This window comes from Leopardus geoffroyi, chromosome C2 (genome assembly GCF_018350155.1).
Source record: "Leopardus geoffroyi isolate Oge1 chromosome C2, O.geoffroyi_Oge1_pat1.0, whole genome shotgun sequence".
In the NCBI taxonomy this organism is placed as follows: Eukaryota; Metazoa; Chordata; class Mammalia; order Carnivora; family Felidae; genus Leopardus; species Leopardus geoffroyi.
The window spans coordinates 87293158-87314782 of NC_059333.1; the positions used below are offsets into that span (position 1 = coordinate 87293158).

Sequence of the window (21625 nt, forward strand, 5' to 3'; positions counted from 1 at the left end):
TCTGGAACTCAAACTTTAATGTGTATAAGAGAATCTTTAAAATCCGGTTACAAAAATCAGCAGAACAATACCCCCTTCCACGCCACGGTATGCCTCCTTCGAAGCCCAGATGGAACAGTGAGACCCTTATTTCAAAACTATTAACTAAAGTGTATGTGCATGCAACACACACACGTACACACACACACACTTGCTAAAATGCATTTGTCTTCCTCCAGAAAGCAAAAGGCTGCATCCATCCTTGTATGCTTTTGAAATTGTAGTCCCCAGGGGCTCTCTCAGCTTCAAAGCTTACAATTCAACCTCCAAGCCACCCCCTTCATCAAGTGGGTAACAAATAAGGCCTTTTGTGTGTGCCAAGCATTTGTTTCATGTTTGCTGGGAAAAGAACAAAGGAACACAGAGCTCAGAACCAACACAGGAAGTGCTCAGGCCAGTTTGGAGAGGGAAAGAATGTTACTGAGCAAAGTTTGAATTTGCGGTTCACTCTTTTAGTAATTCATTTGTTCTGAATGGTGAGAAGCAGATATAGAATTAAATTAATACTCCATCAGTTATTATTCCGTAATAAATATACTTCCTATATACAAGTAGACTAGTCCTATATAATTTACTGCTAAAAGAAGTGTAGGAGCAAGTGACTAATTCCTAATTGTTTGTACAATTAGTAAAAAGACATATATGACATTCCCGAGACTGTTACCCACTTCCTTCCTTCTGTTATAAGGAAATTTTGGTAGGCCTAGAATCTCTGCCAACATAATAGTGGCCTGGAAATTTCTGTTTAAACATTCAAAGAATATGAAATGTGTTACATCCTAGTCTATGTTGGCCGCTTGCCATGTTTAAATTTGAGACACCAAGCCAGGCGGCTTACCTCTAAAAGCCACTTCTTTCTCCTCACGTTGAGGTTCTTGCTAACCACATAACACTCCTCATATTTCAGAGCATCTTAGCATTGGAAGGGGGTTCCCATCTCCTCCGGAAGACTCAGAGGAGATAAGCTGATGCTCTCAGGCCATCTTATGATAAATTTACTTCATAGCATCCTCTGTAACCAATATCTTTGTCTCATTCTCTGTTTTATTCCCAGTGATGTTCCCCCTTTCTGTCAGCGTATGGATCTGCTTCTTGCCCAAAATAGAAAAACAACAGGGAGAATAGGAGGAGATTAACAAAAAGAAAAGCATCACAAATTGGCCACCAAAGAACGGAAATAACATTTGTTGAGTACCTATTGTATGCCTAGCACTTCACATATTCAATATACAAATTAGATGAGTTAATCTTCACATCTTATCTAAAAGATAGACTTATTAATTCTGCATTTTTCAGAGGAGGAAACTGAAGCTCAGAGAAGTCAAGAAACTTACTCCAAGTCACACAGCTAAGCAGTGGTAGAGTCAGGTCTTCCCACTTCACCATTAATATCCCATCACTGTGACTTGTAATTGAAATCAGAAACTGAGAATTTCTCAGTTCTGTATTGAGAATACAGCTTGACAAACTATCCTAAGGACGCTATAGGGGTGGTTAGCTCATGAGGACAGTGGTACTAAAGAAACCCAGGTTGTGAGTTCAACTGAGGTCTGACCCACCTTGAGTGCAAGAGGGGAGCAGACGGAAGAATGTTGAGATATCCACAAAAATCCATTCCCTACCAGGAGGACCTGCTGGGAGATCAAAGAAAAGGAGTGGTTCAGTCATAGTTGTAGACAGTGCCAGAAAGGGCTAACACAAGGATTTCTCTGTCACTTGATGACTTTCCTAAACTAGCTGGGGGTAAAGTGATTCCAGGCCAGAAGTCAGCCTCTTCCGGTACTTGAGCTGATAGAGAGGCAGGACTGGAGGGACCTTCCCTAGTTGTAATTTTCCATTTCTCACAATGAGCTACTCAAACCCTGGTTACTTGCACTGTAAGAGAGAGGAGGATGAAGAGTCACAAAGCTTGCCTTTTTAATTCTCATTTGCCTAGTTTGCATCTGAACAAATGATTATTTCTGTCTTCATTAGAGTATTTAATACAATGTAATCAACCGGCTGGGAAGTTAAAGTGTAGCCCTTCTATGCCTTGTTATGTTGAAATTTAAATTTGCATATTAAACAGCAAAGACATAACATGTGTACCTATTCATCAACTATGGATTATAAGATACTTCTCTTCTCTAGTGTGAGCCCAAACAGCAAGCCATTCTCTGATTGAACTGCTTAATTAAATAGAAAGTGATTAATAGCATTCCTTTATATCCTATATGCTTTAGTAGTTTGAAGTTTAAACACAAAGACATTTAAAAAGTTTTCCAAATCTTCCTCATAACTGTTTTGCAAACTTTCATCCCTGGTAAAGCTGGTCTAAGTCCTATTTTGTGGGCTTGTACTGTGCCAAGTAAAGGAGACTTTCCAGTCTAAACACAGACCATCTTTACAAATCAACGGTCATCTAACTTAATTTCATACTTCTGACCACAATATTCTTCTGCACCCAACTGAATCCTATTTTTAAAAATAATTTCAGAGCAGTGAGTGGGCTTATCTTAACCTCTTCCATCTTTGATAGTATTGACCACAGGCTTAGACCTCCTTGACCTGAGTGAACCCGTCTCTCAAACCCAAACCAAAGCCAAGAAGTTGGAGGCCTCGTCGAAAACCTCATCCCTCAAGAAAAAGGCTGATGGATCTGAACTCATCAGTGCGGATGCTGAGCAGAGAGGCCAGCCTCTCCGAGGCCCAGAGACTTCATCCTTAGATTTAGGTAAGGTAATAACATGTGTCGCCTGCTGCTTGCCCCTGCCTTAATACAAGGAAATTCCACAAATGACATTAAAACCATGGGAAAGGCGTAGAAAAGATTAATTCCATGTAGGAAATGGGCAGCACACACTTTTGTTCTTGGATTAAATAGCAGTTGGGGCATTCAGTTTTGCATAACTGATGTGGATTCATTCATTTACTTATTCAACCCACATGTGTAGAATTCTTGATAGATGGCAGGTGCCATATGAGGCATTGGAGTTACAAGTAAGAATAACACATGAATCTTGCTCTCTAGGAGAATTTAGTCTAGATTGGGAGGTAGCCAGTTGAGAGAGAGAGAAAACAACTTTAACACAAGGTCCAGAAACAGCCAGCCAGAACATGTAACATGCATGGGGATGTATCTGATACAATAATAACAGCTACCATTTATTGATGGCTTATAATGTCCAGGACTATGCTTGCATGATTTACATGTATTAGCCCATTAATTCATCATAGCTCTGAAATAAGTGAGGAACCAGGTTTTCAAACTTAAATAATCTGCCCAAGATCTCAATATAAGAAAAAGCTAGAATTTGAGCCTAGTTCTGATTAACGTCAAAGCCCATCCTGTTTTCTACTGTACATCTTCCTGAAAAAGGAAAGCTTAACTCATCTCATGCAACCAGTCAAATTAAGGTCTGCTTTATCAGGAGAAAGCAAAACAACAAGTATTTCAGAACATGTCCCCTCTCCCCTGCCATGTCCCTCTCTGAGGCCTTTGTCTTTGGAGAAAAACTTTATAAGTATCTCCAGTACTTCCTCACTATCCATATTTTCTAGGTTTAGTCAGTTGTACAAATGAATAAATGAAATTTACACACTTATTTAAGGATATATTAAGTTCATAACAATATAACACAATAAACTTAAAAATGAGACTTTTATGTCTCTGCTTTTAAGAAGATGTTCTGTGAAGAAGTCATAAAAATACTTAAAGAACTATGGAGGACATTGACTACCTCCTATCTTTCTATAAATTAAACCTATCTTTCTATAAATTAAAAAACTGGACCCCAAGGCTGTTTAAGTGATTTGTTTACAGTCACACACTTATTAATGAAAATGAACCCAGCCAAGTTCTTTAACTGTAAGAATTAAACCACAGGGAAAAAAATTGTTCTAGCATTCTCTTGACTTTCTCCATTGCATCTTTACTTTCTCTTCCCATTATTAATTCACTCCTTTGATGAACTTAATCAGTTTATACAAAACCTGTGAAAAGTGTTCCACTTTCTTCTCACCTCCTTTTAACAGTGAGTCTCGGGGCGCCTGGGTGGCTCAGTCGGTTGGGCGTCCGACTTCGGCTCAGGTTATGATCTCACGGTTCGTGAGATCGAGCCCCACGTCGGGCTCTGTGCTGACAGCTCAGAGCCTGGAGCCTGTTTCAGATTCTGTGCCTGCCTCTCTCTCTGACCCTCCCCCGTTCATGCTCTGTCTCTCTCTGTCTCAAAAATAAATAAAAAACGTTAAAAAAAAAAAGTGAGGCTCATCTCTTTAAACAGATTTTGTTTTCATTTTTTTTCATTTATTTCTTTTTTTTTTTAATTTACATCCAAGTTAGCATATAGTGCAACAATGATTTCAGGAGTAGATTCCTTAATGCCCCTTACCCATTCAGCCCATCCCCCCTCCCACAACCTCTTCACCAACCCTCTGTTTGATCTCTATATTTAAGAGTCTCTTATGTTTTGTCCCTTTCCCTGTTTTTATATTATTTTTGCTTACCTTCCCTTAAATTCATCTGTTTTGTATCTTAAAGTCCTCATATGAGTGAAGTCATATATTTGTCTTTCTCTGACTGACTAATTTCGCTTAGCATAATACCCTCCAGTTCCATCCACGTAGTTGCAAATGGCAAGGTTTCATTCTTTTTGATTGCCGAGTAATACTCCACTGTATATATATACCACATCTTCCCGGATATTTGGGCTCTTTCCATACTTTGGCTATTGTTGATAGTGCTACTATAAACATGGGGGTGCATGTGCCCCTTCAAAACAGCATAACTGTATCCCTTGGATAAATACCTAGTAGTGCAATTGCTGGGTGGTAGGGTAGTTCTATTTTTAATTTTTTGAGGAACCTCCATACTGTTTTCCAGAGTGGCTGCACCAGTTTGCATTCCCACCAGCAGTGCAAAAGAGATCCTCTTTCTCTGCATCCTCATCAACATCTGTTTTTCCTGAATTGTTAATGTTAGCCATTCTGACAGGTGTGAAGTGGTATCTCATTGTGGTTTCCATTTGTATTTTCCTGATGATGAGTCATGTTGAGCATTTTTTCATGTGTCTGTCAGCCTCTGGATGTCTTTGGAGAAGTGTCTATTCATGTCTTTTGCCCATTTCTTCACTGGATTCTTTGTTTTTTGGGTGTTGAGTTTGATAAGTTCTTTATAGATTTTGGATATTACCCCTTGGTCTGATATGTCGTTTGCAAATATCTTCTCCCATTTCATCAGTTGTCTTTTAGTTTTGCTGATTGTTTCCTTCACTGTGCAGAAGCTTTTTATTTTGTTGAGGTCCCAATAGTTCACTTTTGCTTTTGTTTCCCTTGCTTCTGGAGACGTGTTGAGTAAGAAGTTGCTATGGCCATGGTCAAAGAAGTTTTTGCCTGCTTTCTCCTCTAGGATTTTGATGGCTTCCTGTCTTACATTTAGGTCTTTCATTCATTTTGAGTTTATTTTTGCGTATGGTGTAAGAAAGTGGTCCAGGTTCATTTTTCTGCATGTCGCTGTCAAGTTTTCCCAGCATCATTTGCTGAAGAGATTGTCTTTATTCCATTGGATATTCTTTCCTGTTTTGTTAAAGATTAGTTAGCCATATGTTTGTGGGTCCATTTCTGGGTTCTGTATTCTGTTGATTGATCTGAGTGTGTTTTTGTGCCAGTACCATTCTGTCTTGATGATTACAGGTTTGTAATACATCTTGAAGTTCGGGATTGTGTTGCCTCCAGCTTTGGTTTTCTTTTTTAAGATTGCTTTGGCTATTTGGGGTCTTTTCTGGTTCCATACAAATTTTAGGATTGTTTGTTCTAGCTCTGTGAAGAATGCTGGTGTTATTTTGATAGGGATGGCATAAACAGAATTTCTTTTCATAAACATGCCAGAAGTGTCTCAAAGTCACCTCCTTAGCTAGAGGCAGGTAGGATAGTACTCCATATGTTCATTCCATGGGGGTTCCATAGACTCATACACAGAATTCAGAATGCACACAGCTCTTGAAACAAATTCAGGTAAAAGAACTTGATTGTTTAACTATAAGTAAACCAATGTTTCTTAATGGGTCTCATTTTTATTTAGCTGCACATGTTTTAATTAATTTTCATGCAACCTTAAAACACTGGTCTTAGGTTTAGGAGCATCAGTTGAGTGAAGTTCACTTGTATAAAACTTCTTAATCTTGATCTCTCTTCTGTCTGTATCTCATATTCCACTGTCCTTTTACCCCTTTCCCATCTCCTTCATAGACATTCAAACACAACTGGAAAAATGGGATGATGTTAAGTTTCATGGAGATCGAAATAGCAAGGGGCATCCAATGGCAGAAAGAAAATCATGCTCTTCTAGAACTGGATCAAAGGAACTCTTATGGTAAGATATTGTAATATCAGAAAATAGCTATTGATGTGTCAACTGTATGGGTATTTTTCCTATGTACTGAAATAGCCAATGAGTTAAATCAATCCAAATACTTGGTGCCATGTATAACCCCCTATGTTTCAATGTTATCATAGCTTCTAAAACTAAGTATTAAATCTGAATTGTCAAAAATTCAACCAATAATGACTTTGGTAGATTCACAACCAGTATTCAATATTTCTTTAATATTTGTTGATAATTTTCTGAATGTGTAACTGAGCCGATCAATAAAAATAGGTTTATGTATGTACGTACATATGTGTGCATATTCAATATATTATATGAATGGCAGTTAAATTAAATATTTCTGGTTACACATCATCTTAATCATCATTGTCAGATAATACACTAATTAAGAACAATCTGTGGATGCTCATGAGAAATATTGGCCACCTGAATTTTACCATGTTTTTAAGTCTTCCTGAAGGGCAACATGTTTCAGTCTCCTGTTGCCCCTTGCACATCTCCACTTATGGTGACATTTCAAATTCTGTGTAAAGATCAAATCACACCTGGGTCACTGTGAGACACTCCCCTCCCAAAATACTTTTAATAAAGCAGAACTGTTTGTAAGAAAAATGGGATTGTGTTTATTTACTTTTTGTACATAATTGAACTGAATTCTAAATCAATCAGATTCTAAATCAATCAGTAGCACACTGCAGCCACTTAAACTTCAAACGTGGTTGTGTAAAATTATATAAAAGCTCTCTTTTTCATCAAAACTCTGATGAGAGCTTTGTTATCATGACTCTCAATGATCCAAATTAACTCAGTTTCTTGACTGTCTTCCTAGTTGAATTTGTTTCTTGATGTAATCTCCTTTTTTCATCCCCTCTAGGTCCTCAGAACACAGATCTCAACCAGAACTAAGTGGTGGGAAAAGCGCCCTGAACTCTGAGTCGGCTTCAGAATTGGAATTAGTGCCTCCAACACAGGTCACAAAGCTGATTCTTTAATCCACCCACCTTTTCTAATAGATAATTTATATCATAAATATTTTATTTAAATTTTCCCCAAAAAAAGTTTGAAGTATTTTTTTCTGTATTTCATATGCTTTCTCAGTAATCTGTCTCAAAGCTTGAGACAACTAATGATATATGTGTCTATTTGGCTGGAACATGTCTCAACGAATTCACTATATATTTAGCACTTTTTCTTTGTTCTACCATTTACTTTTCCATTGTTTTGCAATATAAAATCTCTTCTCCTCCAGTATTAGCAAAATTTATATAACAAAACACAAAAAAGAGGAACTTACCTATTGACTCTTCATTCACATGTATGCCCTGTGGACCAAGGTACTTACATATCAGGATCCTAACTGTCACATTAAAGTAAATTTCATGTTGAAGAATTAATAATTACAGTATTAGCAGTAATTATAATAGTAAGAGCTACCATTTGTGAATGCCCACTAAGTATTAGGAACTTTACTATGTGCTTTTAATATGTTACATCCAATACTCAAATAATCCTATGAATTGTTATTAGCCTCATTTTAAGGATCCTTTAAAGAGTCTTGGTAAATTCAAAATCCTTTTTCTGAGACACCCAACTAGTCACTGATGGAAGTATGGTATGAACCGGATCTATCTGTCCACTACTTGACCCTCAACTCCAGTGTAACTGGCTTGTCTCTAACTAGTTCTCTCCTTTGGGTAAAACTACAAAGAAGGCCAAAGTCAGCCTCAATCTTTTCATTGGCACACTCTCTAAGGACGCAGCCTTGATCTAAAACCACAAAGATCTCTTAAGAAATGTGTCCACATTCATGCATTCTGCAATCTAGTTGAAAGTAAGTGAGATGGAGTAAGCAAGAGAAATTTTCTTGAATTTACTAGATCAGACTAAGAGATACTGTGAGGTGAAGTAAAGGGATAATTATGATAATAGCAAATATTATTGATTGTTATGATCAAGTCTTCTAATAATACATGTTAGCTCATTTGATCCTGACAAATGGCTATATGAGGTAAGTTAATTTATTACCCCTATTTCGTAGATGGGAAACTAAGACACAGTGAGATTAGGAAAATTGTCCATGCACCCAGAACTGGTAAGCGGCCTAGAGCAGGAGGACACGGATAAGAAATGTTGAGGCAATGGAAGGCCACTGGAATCAACCACTAAGAGAACCGACTCCTGTCCCCATTTCTAACATTCACTGGAGAGGAGTGGGCATTACTGCTTCCAGGACTCTGCTGGAAAACAAGTCAGCTCACTTCCAGAACAAATAAACCTAGAAAGCTTAATGAATTGTAAATATAGCATAAAAATGTATTTTCATCCTCTGTATTCATTCTAAATGTATTTTTTTAATTGATAACATTTATTAGAGAAACATTCTTATTAAGTGCATTAGAGATTTAGATTCAGCTAAAGTAATTGGTACTGTTTCATAACCTGGAATCCTTGGGAAAATTTAATGTAGCAATAGAACATTTGTTTCTGTAGAGCGGGAGATTTGGCACAGGTGGGCTGTGTTCTACCCAACGCTGGAGGGGCAGAGGATCAACTGGGGCCCTCAGTTGCCGTGGAGACCCACAATGCATTTATCTTGTTATTCCAATGACTGCTCCTCTCCTGCTGGTTGTCTGATTTCATCCCACCACAGCATCCTTCCTCTTGCTCACTGGTGTGCCTTTAAGCAAACACAATGTGCTTTGGAAAATTTGTGTGGGATTCCCGATATTGTCCTCCAAAACATAATTTAAAATGCACCGTGACAGTTCTGTCTAGATAAATTGTCATGAATCCTTTACAGGCTCACCAATTATATGTAAAGAATTTATCCCTTAATTTGTTTTTTGTGTGTGTGTGTGTTTGTGACGTTTATCCATTTTTGAGAGACAGAGCACAAGGAGGGGTGGGGCAGAGAGAGAGAGGGAGACACAGAATCTAAAGCAGGCTGCAGGCTCTGAGCTGTCAGCACAGAGCCCAAAACAGGGCTCGAACTCACAGTGAGATCATGACCTGAGCCGAAGCTGGATGCTCAAACGACTGAGCCACCCAGGTGCCACCCCCCCCCCTTAATTTGCTTTTTTAAAAACACTGCATGCTTTTCAAGATTTTTCTAAACTACGAAAATCATAATCTCCTAGTTTTAAGTCTACCGTATGGTTAAATGAGGACAATTTCATGAATTGGGGAATTTAATCATCTGAAATACTAAATCACTCAAATAAAGCAGCAAGAGCATAGGCTGATTAACCTAATTGTAATAAAAGACAAGAAGGCGTTTTAACTGTTAGAAACATACTGCCCTTAAATATATGATCTTTCTAGGTAGATAAGATGATGAAGGTGATATAAAAATTCAACTTAAAACTGGCTTGCAGACTATTCAAATAAACGATTTCAGCTTACCAAAACTTATTTCTGCTCCACTATCACACAGATAGCTCATGGGAAAATCAAGGAAATGTTTTCTTCTCTCTCAAACCAACATAAATTATCTTAGGTTCAACAGGTAACAGGTGAAGAGCTATTTGCAAGCTTTATTTAAAAATCATATTTCAGGGGCGCTTGAGTGGCTTAGTCAGTTATGTGCCAACTTTGGCTCAGGTCATGATCTTGCAGTTGATAAGTTTGAGCCCCGCGTCAGGCTCTGCGCTGACAGCTGGGAGCCTGGAGCCCGCTTCAGATTCTGTGTCTCCCTCTCTCTCTGCCCCTTCCCTTCTTGCACTCTCTTTCTCTCTCTCTCAAAAATAAATAAACATTAAAAAAAATTTTAATCATATTTCAAAAAAATTATATTTCAGAATCACAAAGAAAATGGAGAATTCTTATATCAGTTCCTTTTCTTTTCAAAATGGAGAACAGGAAAAGCATAGTCTGGTCTTTCAAATAGTGTTTTGAATACACTAATCAGTGGCAGGAGATTATGATAAATTATATAATCTCTATGTATTTAAGAATAAAGTTTCGGGGCATCAGGGTGGCTCAGTCAGTTAAGCGTCAGATTTGGCTCAGGTCATGATCTCGTGGTTTGTGGGTTCGAGCCCATGTCAGGTTCTGTGCTGATAGTTCAGAGCCTGGAGCCTGCTTTGGATTCTGTGTCTCCCTCTCTCTCTGCCCCTCCCCTGCTTATTCTCTCTCTCTCTCTCTCTCTCTCTCTCAAAGATAAACATTAAAAATTAAAAAAAAAATAAAACAATAAAGTTTCTTGACACGCAACCGTGTAATTAGTATTCCCTGAAGTTAATTGTTTAAAGAAATCATACAATCTGAAAAATTAGAAAATGCTTGAAATGTTGAGGCAAAACACAGGTAATGATGTAAAATTAGCTTTTTCTATAAGTGGGTTGAGATAGAGGTGGGGCAAAAGAAAATGAACCCAGCTTTTGCTGGAAAGTGACAGTTAAGCATTTCTTTGCCAAGTCTGGACACTGGAAGGATAGCTCCAAGACGGGTTCTTGCCAATTGAAGTTGGACATAATGAGAAGCTGCAGGAACCAGGCTCTCCAGTACTTAGTCATAGTTATGCTGCTCTTTGATTTTGCTGACCTCCACATAGAAAATGCTTCCTTCCATATAATCATAATTCCATCAAGTTGGCAGTATCCCAAACCAGAACAATTGCAACTTTTTTTTTAATTTTTTTTGACATTTATTTATCTTTGAGAGACAGAGACAGAGACAGAGCGTGAGAGGTGTAGGGGCAGAGAGAGAGGGAGACACAGAATCGGAAGCAGGCTCCAGGCTCCGAGCTGTCAGCACAGAGCCCTACGTGGGGCTTGAACTCACAAGCTGTGAGATCATGACCTGAGCTGAAGTGAGACGCTCAACCCACTGAGCCACCCAGGCGCCCCTGAACAATTGTAACTTTAAGATACAAGTGAAGATATGTTTTCTAAATTCTTAAAGGAGCAATACAAACAGAAATGCATTCTTAATAGCTGCCTATTACACACCTCATGTGTATAAATGAAATATTTCAAACATATTATTTGAAATTCTTGCAATAATCTTGGAAATTAATATCCCCATTTCTCACATGAGAAATTCACCTTAAAGAGAAGTAGCAAAGGAAGAAGAGCCAGGCTTCAAATCACCCATCAGCTTCTAAAGCCCTGTTCCTACCCACAAGCCACCTCATATCAACTACACCAAGCTTATTCACCCGAGAGAACTCACAAACCATCTATTTCCCTTCTCATTGCAGTCCCTGATTATTACTTACATTTCTAGGATTAAGATGAGTCAAGAGATTTTAAAGAATATCACTTTCTTCCAGAACTTTGTAAGATAAATTAGGATTGCCATCGGATCTGAGGCCATGCACAATTTTGTGCCTCCCTCCCAAATTCATTCTGAACCTCTACTCTCTGCAATACTAATAGTTTGCATTTAAGCCCATTTCAGTTCAGCAAATGTGATTGAATGTCAACCCTCCAAAAGCTACAAGTAAGGCAGTGAAAAAATTAGAAAAAGGAGTTCAATTATAAGAAGTATCAAGACCTTATGTCTATTAGAAACAATTAGATGGTACGCTATGTAGCTTTGCTTGTTGGAAGACAGTGCAGGATGCACATCAACATCCCTTTCTCCCTCTTGAGAGCACACCAATGAGGTGTGAGTGAGCTACCAATGAGGAAGGAAGCAAAGATAGAAGGAAGGAGCAAAGAAAAGGCAGAAGGGCAAGAACAGCAGGAAGGCAAGAAGGAAGGAAAGAAATATGGAAGATCACTTTCAGCATAGTAGGAAATCTGCACATAGTAGGGACTCAACAAATACTTGCTGAAGTGGAAAAATAAGAGAATACTAACAGAGGAGAAACAACTCTTGTCAAATTTAACAATTCGAAAGTAGTGGCTAATTATTGTTTAACTAAAGAGCAGATCAAAATAAAAATAACGTAACAAAATTTTATTCTTTTATCATTTTGGAAGCTAGTTTCAAAAATAATTTTTAGTTACTCATGATAATAGACTATCCCTCTCTTTTCAAAATCAGCACTGATTTGCTTCAATGTTCTACAACATAGAATTTCATAATGGTACGGAGATGGGAACCATATGTGCCCGCCTTGCACAAAGCTCTAGAAATTTGCTCTGACACATAAGGTACGACTTTTTTGTGTGTACCTTCAACAATAAATATCTGTTGACTGATCAAGAAAAAAACTGTGACCATCTCAATGAGGCAAGAGTTTATCTGTTCTGTGTAAGGAACCAATTAGTCTCGGGGCACCTGTGTGGCTCAGTCAGTTAAGCGTCCAACTCTTAATTTTAACTCAGGTTATGATCGCACAGTTTGTGAGTTTGAGCCCCATGTTGGGCTCTGTACTGATACTGTGGAGCCTACTTGGGATTCTCTGTCTCCCTCTCTCTCTGCCCCTCCCCTACTCACATGTGTGTGTGCACATGCTCCCTCTCTCTCAAAATAAATCAATTAATTAAAAAGAATCTAACTAGTCTCTATTAACCACTAAACAAAAGTGCTGTAGATACAGATAATTTTTAAATGAATTTCTAAAGTCACACCTGACAAGCACTAACCAGAAAGGTGATAACAAAAGCCAAGTTTTATAGCACTTACTATGTACTGAGCATTTTGTGTGTGCATTTACATGAGTTATTGTACTCAATTGTTGTATGGACTCTATAAGTGAATATACATTTTGCAGGTGAGAATACTGAGGATTATAGAGATTAAGTAATTTGTCCAAGGTCACCAGTTACTATTAAATCCAACCAGGATTTGGCCCCAGGCAGTCTGACTCCAAAGATTATGCTTTTAAATACTGTGTTATGCTGTTACCTAAAGTCTGCTAGTTGTTATAAGATATTTTTCCTTTCTACAGTTAAGCAGCTCCCATTCCCCATCAATGTCTTTTGAAAAGATACTGAGATTTTTAAAACTGTGTTTTGCTAGGAAATCTCTAGCAGTAATGTAAAGGCAATTGTATAAGGAGTTACGAAAGACTGACATAGAGGTTAGCCAACGGTTATTATGCTAGGACAACCACAGCTACAAATACAGTAATTTTCAAATCATAATTTTGAATAAAGAGAATAAAACAATATTCTTAAAGAGTTATTTAATTCTTCTTATCCTTCACCCAGTGCTTATCATTCAGAACAAACAGCAGCTGGGAGAAAAAAACAAATCCTTTTTCTTTAGAGAGTGTAATACCTTAAAATCCAATTAGCTTAAACCAATTAACATACTATTTTTAAAGCCAAGGCACTTCCAGGAGGTTGTTGTAACTGTGGAGCATTTTTCAAAATCATGCGATGATGCAAAGTAATGCCGACATCAGAGTATATTTGTAAACTCCGGAGTTCCACTTGCCTACATGGAATGTCAGCATCTGATCAGAAGTTCTCATCGTGGGGCCCTACATCAGCAGTATCAGCATCACCTGGGAACTTGTTAGAAATGCAGATTCTGGCCCCCACTCCCACACCTACACGTACTGAAGCAGAAACCCTGGTTGTGGGGCCCAGCAATCTGTGTCTGGACAAGACTTCCAAATGATTCTGGTGCCCACTCAAGCTTGAGAACTACTAATATAGCCACTGTGATACCAAAACAGCCACGACTCAAATTTATGGCTATCATTGTTTTGCTGACCATTCCTCTAGTCAAGTACTAAACAATATCTGCAGCTTACCAGCATTGCTTATCTGTTTTCCCAGATGACAGTTTTTTGCCTGTAAAGAAATTAGATTAAAAAAAAAAAAAAAAAAAAAGTCTTGGTTGAAAGAAAGGCTGATCTTTAGGTGTTAGAATCCGTCTTTCACTGTCAATCCTAAACTAGCATGTCTGGGGGCTGAAAAGTTTCAGAACCTTTTTAGTTGCATATTACTCTTGGCTTGAAAACTGCCTTTGTTTGCAGTGTTTTTCTATATTTTATAACATTTAGCTTAGCTTCCTTGGACAAAATAAATGGCTTTAAAATGTGAGGTAGACAATAACTTGTCTTAGTAATGACTTAAGGCCTTTCTAACTAGGTGGAAAATAGCACTTACCTAAATAGTAACTGTACTACTGAAATAAAATTTCATTTGCACAGTAGGATTCTGTTTACACTTGCTGTTCTAAGCGGCAAAGAGAATATGAACTTTAAGTCTAGAATCCTGAGAGAGAGATTTTGCCTCTTCTTCCTGATATATGGTGCCCTTTGTGTCCTGTGATTCATAATCCACTTGGGTCGTGAAACATTGATGAAGGGAAGCCAGTGACAGTAATGGAGTTCTGTTAGGTCAGGCTTCACAGGCAAGACAGATCATATTTCACTGGTAAAAAGTGTCTCTAATAAAAGGAGATGCCTTGGGACAAAAATATTAGTGCTTTCTCTTTCTTCTCATGCCATTCATGGGTCATTTATGACATTATTGTATAAATACACAGCTTATTTCTCACCATGTGTCCACATTTTTAAAATTTATTTATTTATTTCATTAATGAGGGAACCAGCAGGAAGACAAAAGAGTTAGTTCCAAAGTAAAGGAACAGAGATGGTTGGGAAAGAAATGCCAGAAAAAGATTTCCAAGTTTGATACAAGATTGGTTAACTTTCTACAAGACAATAAGATCATATCATCTTTGGTGTTAACTTTGTTACCAGGCTATACCATCCTAACGACTTACCAATTTTAAAAATTTGCAAACCATCTGCACCTTTATATTTGTAAAGTGACCGAAATGTATTGTGACCCAAGAGTGTCAGATAAGGGTGGTAGCGGGATGAACAGCCGTCCCCAAAAGATCTGTGTCTACATCCTAATCTCTGGAACCTGTGGTAGTCAATCCCACTTATGTTTTTGGAGCTCTCTCCCCCCAGCCCCGCCTCAATTATCTGGGTTGAGAGAAAGTAGTAGCTTTCACAAGGCCCAGAGAACAAGAGAAGGTGCTTGTTCACGGTGGTCATTGAGCCTGGCCCACCTGAGAATGAGGCACTGATGCCCATGCAGACTTGGATGTGTCCTCATCGCCCTCCCTCTTCTGACCACACACACTATTCCAGAGGCCTTACCTCTGTGTTGCTAACAGGCCTAGCTCTTTACTAGGTGTTCCGCTAAGGCACCCTGCAGTCATTCCCCTTCCCCAGAATCAGGGCACAGGGCCTTGCTAACACAGACCTCTGCCACTCCAGGCACAGAACCAAAAAATAAGTCCCCTCTCAATTTCCTACAAGTTCCCCTTAGCCTCTTGGATTTACCAAGAAACCTTGACTGAGAACACATAGTGTTCTGGGAGTAGGGAAGAGAAATACCTTTAAGTAATTCATTCACATATTCTCCAACAGCATATCTTCAACAAGTATTTACTGACTGCTTATGGAGCAGCTGCAGTTTGTAGGAGATACCAGGGACACAGCAGTGAATATATCGAGGAGAAAACATGAATTAAGGTTCCAATAAATTAACCTTCCTTGTTCATTAGTGCGAAACAGTCTAAGACTGTTATTTATGCATAACAATTTACTTGTGCATAACAATTACATCATTATTGTTTTCAGCCCACTATATTCTTGAGGACTTCTTGGTTGATTCCCTCAACCGTGCATGAACCTCTGAGAGAGTTTTCTGTATTTTGCATCTTTCCAAAATGGCCACTTGAGCACAGCCTCCTGTGAGAGGCAGTATAGTGCAGTAGTTATGAACATGGCTCAGAGCATCAGCCCTACCACTTACTAGCTGTGTGATGTTGGGCAAGTTAATTCACTTTCTGTGCTTCAATTTCATGGAGTTGGTGATAATACCTACTTTTATTGAAAAGACAAAGTGAGTTATAGTATCTAAAGGACTTGAGGCAGCATCTGGCATGTAGTAAGCTCTGGTATTACAACTGTGTGATAATAAGGGGGTAGGGGTCCTCTTGAGAACCAGCAATGATGGAGAAAAAAATGAAAAGCAGCTGAGCTATATAGATGGTAAGTGCTCAGTGAAGGGCAACGTTTTGCTGTGGAACAATGGTTTTCATACATGACGGCTTTTCAAAATCACCAAAAGAGCTTTTAAACATTTAGTGCCCAGACCCTACCCCCAGAAATTCTTTAACTGGTCTAGGGTGGGGCCCAGGCCTGTTCAAGTAACCCCTATAGAAGCCAAGGTTGAGCATCTCTAAAGAAGAGTAATCAAACACCTGGGTAAAAGGCAATAAAAGGGTGTAGAGAGCTTCATTCCACAAGCATCCCTCTTCCTGTTCCCCAAGGTCTAGCTGCTTTATCAGGACAGTCCCTCATCCTGCAGTCTGTAGGCATCTTTAGGGTATACATCACTTGTCAGGCCCTAGGCTGGGTACAGGGGAGAACAAAAGTTCGCAGACAAAATCCTACCCTCATGGATCACACAGTGTAGCAGAAAGATAGACAAGAAAATAAGCAATAACATGGAGAAAAAAATCACACCCTGAGTTCTCGTGGGGAAAGGTCTGAACAAACCACAGTATATACTTTACTAGGAAATCCCTGGGAAAGAATAGAGTGGATCTATAAATACTAAATATGGACACTCTCCAAGATATATTGTTGAATGAAGAAAAGTAAGCTACAGAATAGCATACCCTTGATGTCGCCAAAATTTTTGTAATACGTTACTGTCTAGGGTACATAAATATATATGCAACCAACAAGAAGTTCTAGAGGTACACCTCTTATTTTCCATGATTCTGAAAACATTAATTTTTTTCAAAAAGTATTTAGTTTTTGTGAAATTAAAAATTAGCAACATTTAGGGGCGCCTGGGTGGCTCAGTCGGTTGGGCATCCGACTTCGGCTCAGGTCACGATCTCACGGTCCGTGAGTTCGAGCCCCGCGTCGGGCTCTGGGCTGATGGCTCAGAGCCTGGAGCCTGCTTCCGATTCTGTGTCTCCCTCTCTCTCTGCCCCTCCCCCGTTCATGCTCTGTCTCTCTCTGTCCCAAAAATAAATCAACGTTAAAAAAAAAATTTTTTTTTAATTAACAACATTTTAAAAATTCCAGCAGATCTTTGTGGGGCTGGAGGCTGGTCTTCTGAATATTTGCATTTAGCTAAGCGAAGATGTCTTTCACAATGTCTGTTAATTGTGACAAACTTGTTGACATTAACAAACATGATCTTATCTAAGTGACTACCACTTAACAGAGCAATGTCCTGAGGATATTGGGCATGAGGCAGATGTGTGCCAATAGGGGTAAGGCAAAGGAAAGAGAATTCACCATGAGGACCTGCTGTGTATGTAAGGAAAAAGGTCTAGCAGCACCTTCCATCTCTGCAGCTTAGTTTTACCCGAAGCTAGTCCTAACTAACTGGAAGCCTGAATATCAGTTTTTAGGTCTAGGCTTCTAATGGAGATTCTCCATCTTAGCTGCATATTAGAATCCTATTGGAAGGCTACTAAGATATCAATGCCTAGAACCATGACCAATGAAAGTAAGATCTTTGGGAGGCTGGGCCTGGGCTTTGGTTTTAACATGACCAGGGCTAAGACCCACTCTTAGAAGAATCATGCATGCAGGCTCATACACATTTTGGTACCATCCCAGTTTGGGTAACATCATGCTTGCAAAGTACTCCAAAAATAGCATCCTTTGCAGATGCTTCTTAAACTTTAGGGAAATATGAGAAAAGGAAAAATATTTGTACTTTTGTATTCAGTAATTCCAGTAGTATAACACCATGCGTTTGGTTTATTTCAGGCTCGATTGACCAAAGAACAGCGCTGGGGAAGTGCATTACTTTCCAGAAACCACTCCTTAGAAGAAGAATTTGAAAGGGCAAAAGCAGCAGTGGAGGTAACTTTCTTTTTAAATTATTTTTTCTGTTTCATGTTGCTGGGAGTGGAATTCAAAAACTCAGACTTCAGCTGGATACATATGAAATGAGTCTTACTTTAATGACACGAAGTAACCATGATAATGATTATTAGAATAAGATCTGTTACCAGAGAACTTCTGACTTGGATGACTAATAAATGCTAATTCCTGTGCCAATTCTGTGATAGCTTAACAATCTGTCTGAAGTCCTGGGTCAGAAAGATCTCTGAGCCTCATCTGTGTTCCATGATGAACCTATGCAATGAATTTGCTATGCCTCTGTGAGGCCAAGTTTCATGCTTGATATTTCTGTCTCTCTAGCATCCAGCACAATGTCTGAAAGGCAGAGAAATTCATGTTCCTCCTGAAATATACATTTTTCTAACTGAGTGAGGTAAAAAGCAAGGCTTAGGTATTCTATGAGATATTCTAGCCAGTGGATATCCCATCTTGACTCAAATCATAAATTTTTACTATTAAGATTGTCCAAAACAATGGCAATGTTGATAAATCAAATGAAATGCTTCATTTGAATATTTATTTCTTTTTTAAAATTGTTCTAATGTTTATTTATTTTTGAGGCAGGGAGCAAGCAGAGGAGGGGCAGAGAGAGAGGAAGACTCAGAATCTGAAGCAGGGTCTAGGCTCTGAGCTGTCAGCACAGAGCCTGACGCGGGGCTTAGACTCAGAAAACGTGACAGCATGACCTGAGCTAAAGTTGGACGCTTAACCAACTGAACCACCCAGGCACCCCCCCCCCCTTTTTTTTAGCCTCCTAATAAGAAAAGCATAAACAGAAAGAGGAAGAAAAGGGGAAAGAAGGAAGAGAAGCCCCCAAAGAAGCAACCTTTGCTGTCTTTTTATCAATTTCCTCCCTGGTTGGAATCACAAAGAGTACATTACAGACACCATCTATGATACTCATCAAAGCTTTGCTAGATTGCTATGTAAGAGTAGAGCTTTTCACCAAACCCAAGTATGAATATTTTAGGATCTCTATTTCCATCAATGATTTGAAATCTTGAAAATTTAAAGTATTCCTGTGATATGGTTCATTTATGTGGCTATCTTACCACTGGGATTTGGATGAAATTATTATACTATGAGCAGTCTTTCAGTAACTCCATACTTGAAGTGCAATTAAATCATATTTGCAGTTTCATATTGAAAGGTTTTATAGTCTAGGAAATAATTCTAGCCATAATTTAATATCATCATTCATCAATCCAATAAGAACAACTTTATCTCATCACAATACAATTCACCAAATTTCTTCTTTTAATTTTATCCCTTTTTAGTTTAAAAAAAGTTAATGCATTAGTGTTCTTGAATGTGATCAATTGATATATTTGACTGAGACCAGCTGAGTGCAATCAAATTGTTCAACTCATGGAGCCTGTAACTCAATTTATCTTAAATGTAGATTTTTCCAGACTTAAGAGCTAATTTAAATTCATCTTTTGAATTCCTACTATGTGTAGCACACTGAATTATCACCAAAAAGATGATTTAGAACCATAGAATCTTGGGTCAGTAAAGACATTAGAATTTATCTGGTCCCATTTATAATGAGAAACACAATGGGTTCAACTCAAAAGACCTAATTACAAAATAACATATCAATAAGGAAAAAATTACTCATTTATCCATCGGTGTGTATGTGTACATATATTCATAAAATCATTTCACCTTAGTTTTGGGGAGGCCTTAGTAGTTATCTAAGTTGGGGAGGCCAACCAGGCACATAGAACAAAATTCGTTTCTTTTCAAACACACTTAACAAATTATTTATTCAAACATACCCTGTTTCTATTTGAATACTTCAAATTAGGGGCAACTTCTTTTCTAGAAAATCTGTTTCTATTTTGGACAGTACTAACCATTAAAAAGCTCTTCAAATGTATTATGCTGAAATTGGCCTACCAGCAACTTCCATTTCTCTTTCATCTTGGCTTTGCTCTCTGGAACAAGGCAGAATTAGTTTAATCCCTTCTCTACATGATGTCCACCTGACCCCACAAAGCCTTCTCTTGGGTTCTCCTTGTCTCTCCTGGGAATTGAGAAACTGATGTGTTATTCCAACTTATCACTAATAGCTAAATGACAACATACATTTCATCCACCAATATGGACTTCAGTTTCCACACTTCTATGGTCCTTTCCAGTTTAGAATCCTTGGGGGCTGTAAGTCACTTCAAGTAGTTATTCATTCACCAAACACTGACTGTCTGCATGTGCTAACTTCTGAGCTAGGTATTAGAGATAAAGAAATGAGCCAACCCAGCCTAGCTGTCTAACAGCATGGACCAGAGGACCAACTTGGACAAATCACTTGCTCCGTCAACTTTAGTTTCCTCATCTGTGAGATGAGGGGCTTGGATTTCTAATATACTAAAATCCTATGAGTTTATGGCTTCAAGGGAAATGAATTTGTAAGTAAAGAATTCCCAGCAAATCAGAACATTGTAAGCAGATTGGCTCATCTGGAAGCCTGGAACTGAGAAGCTTTCTTGAATGAGGGAAGATGTTGCTGACCAGAAGGTATGAACAGGTGTGGAGAAAAAAGGCAGGGGATAGAGGGGAGTATTTCACTAAGCTGATGGTAAATCAGACCTACAAAACTTCACATGTATGTGGACTATTTACTTCCTAACATTATTCTTATCCAAGGGTATAATCTAATTCATGGAGAGGATATGATGAAAGGCATCAAAGTATACATGACCCAGCCTTTGACCCAGCCACTCAGAATTTATCCTAGAGAAATAAGCGTGAAATTTTACAATAATTTTTTAAATAGTGAAAATTTGGAATCAGCTTAAGTGTCCCAGAATAGAGAATTAGCTAAATTATATCTCTATAGTAAAATGCTGTGTAACCATTAAAAACTACATTATGGAAAATATTTAAGATCATGTAAAAATGTCCAGTGATGATTGGAATAATAATGTATTTTACTGACAGTTTTACAATATGATCCCAACTTTGTAAAATGAAAATGGCATAATGCCTAACATGTTAAAGTGCATACGGTGTGCCAGTCAGGATAATTATATGGATGATCTCATTTAATCCTCATAGTAGTCTTATGAAGAAGGTAACATTACTATTCCCGTTTTGCAGATGAGAAAACTGAGGTTTAAAGAGATTTCAGGGGCGCCTGGGTGGCGCAGTCGGTTAAGCGTCCGACTTCAGCCAGGTCACGATCTCGCGGTCTGTGAGTTCGAGCCCCGCGTCAGGCTCTGGGCTGATGGCTCAGAGCCTGGAGCCGGTTTCGATTCTGTGTCTCCCTCTCTCTCTGCCCCTCCCCCATTCATGCTCTGTCTCTCTCTGTCCCAAAAATAAATAAACGTTGAAAAAAAAAAAAAAAGAGATTTCAGACATTTCTATAGCATTTTATAAGCATTACGATCGATTGAAAAATGAGTAACACTCATTTA

General features: G+C 38.5%; 1 protein-coding gene across 10 annotated transcripts in view; it reads left to right on the forward strand.

The window, feature by feature from the left end:
* The window catches only part of PEX5L (peroxisomal biogenesis factor 5 like), a 229421-nt gene that overhangs the window by 143042 nt on the left and 64754 nt on the right, over window positions 1-21625 (forward strand). For all 10 annotated transcript variants that reach the window (XM_045502883.1, XM_045502886.1, XM_045502880.1 and 7 more), the window contains 4 exons: window positions 2558-2752; window positions 6265-6388; window positions 7278-7374; window positions 18069-18164. In XM_045502883.1, coding sequence (XP_045358839.1) covers window positions 2558-2752; window positions 6265-6388; window positions 7278-7374; window positions 18069-18164 — 512 coding nt within the window. The remainder of the gene's footprint in view (window positions 1-2557; window positions 2753-6264; window positions 6389-7277; window positions 7375-18068; window positions 18165-21625) is intronic.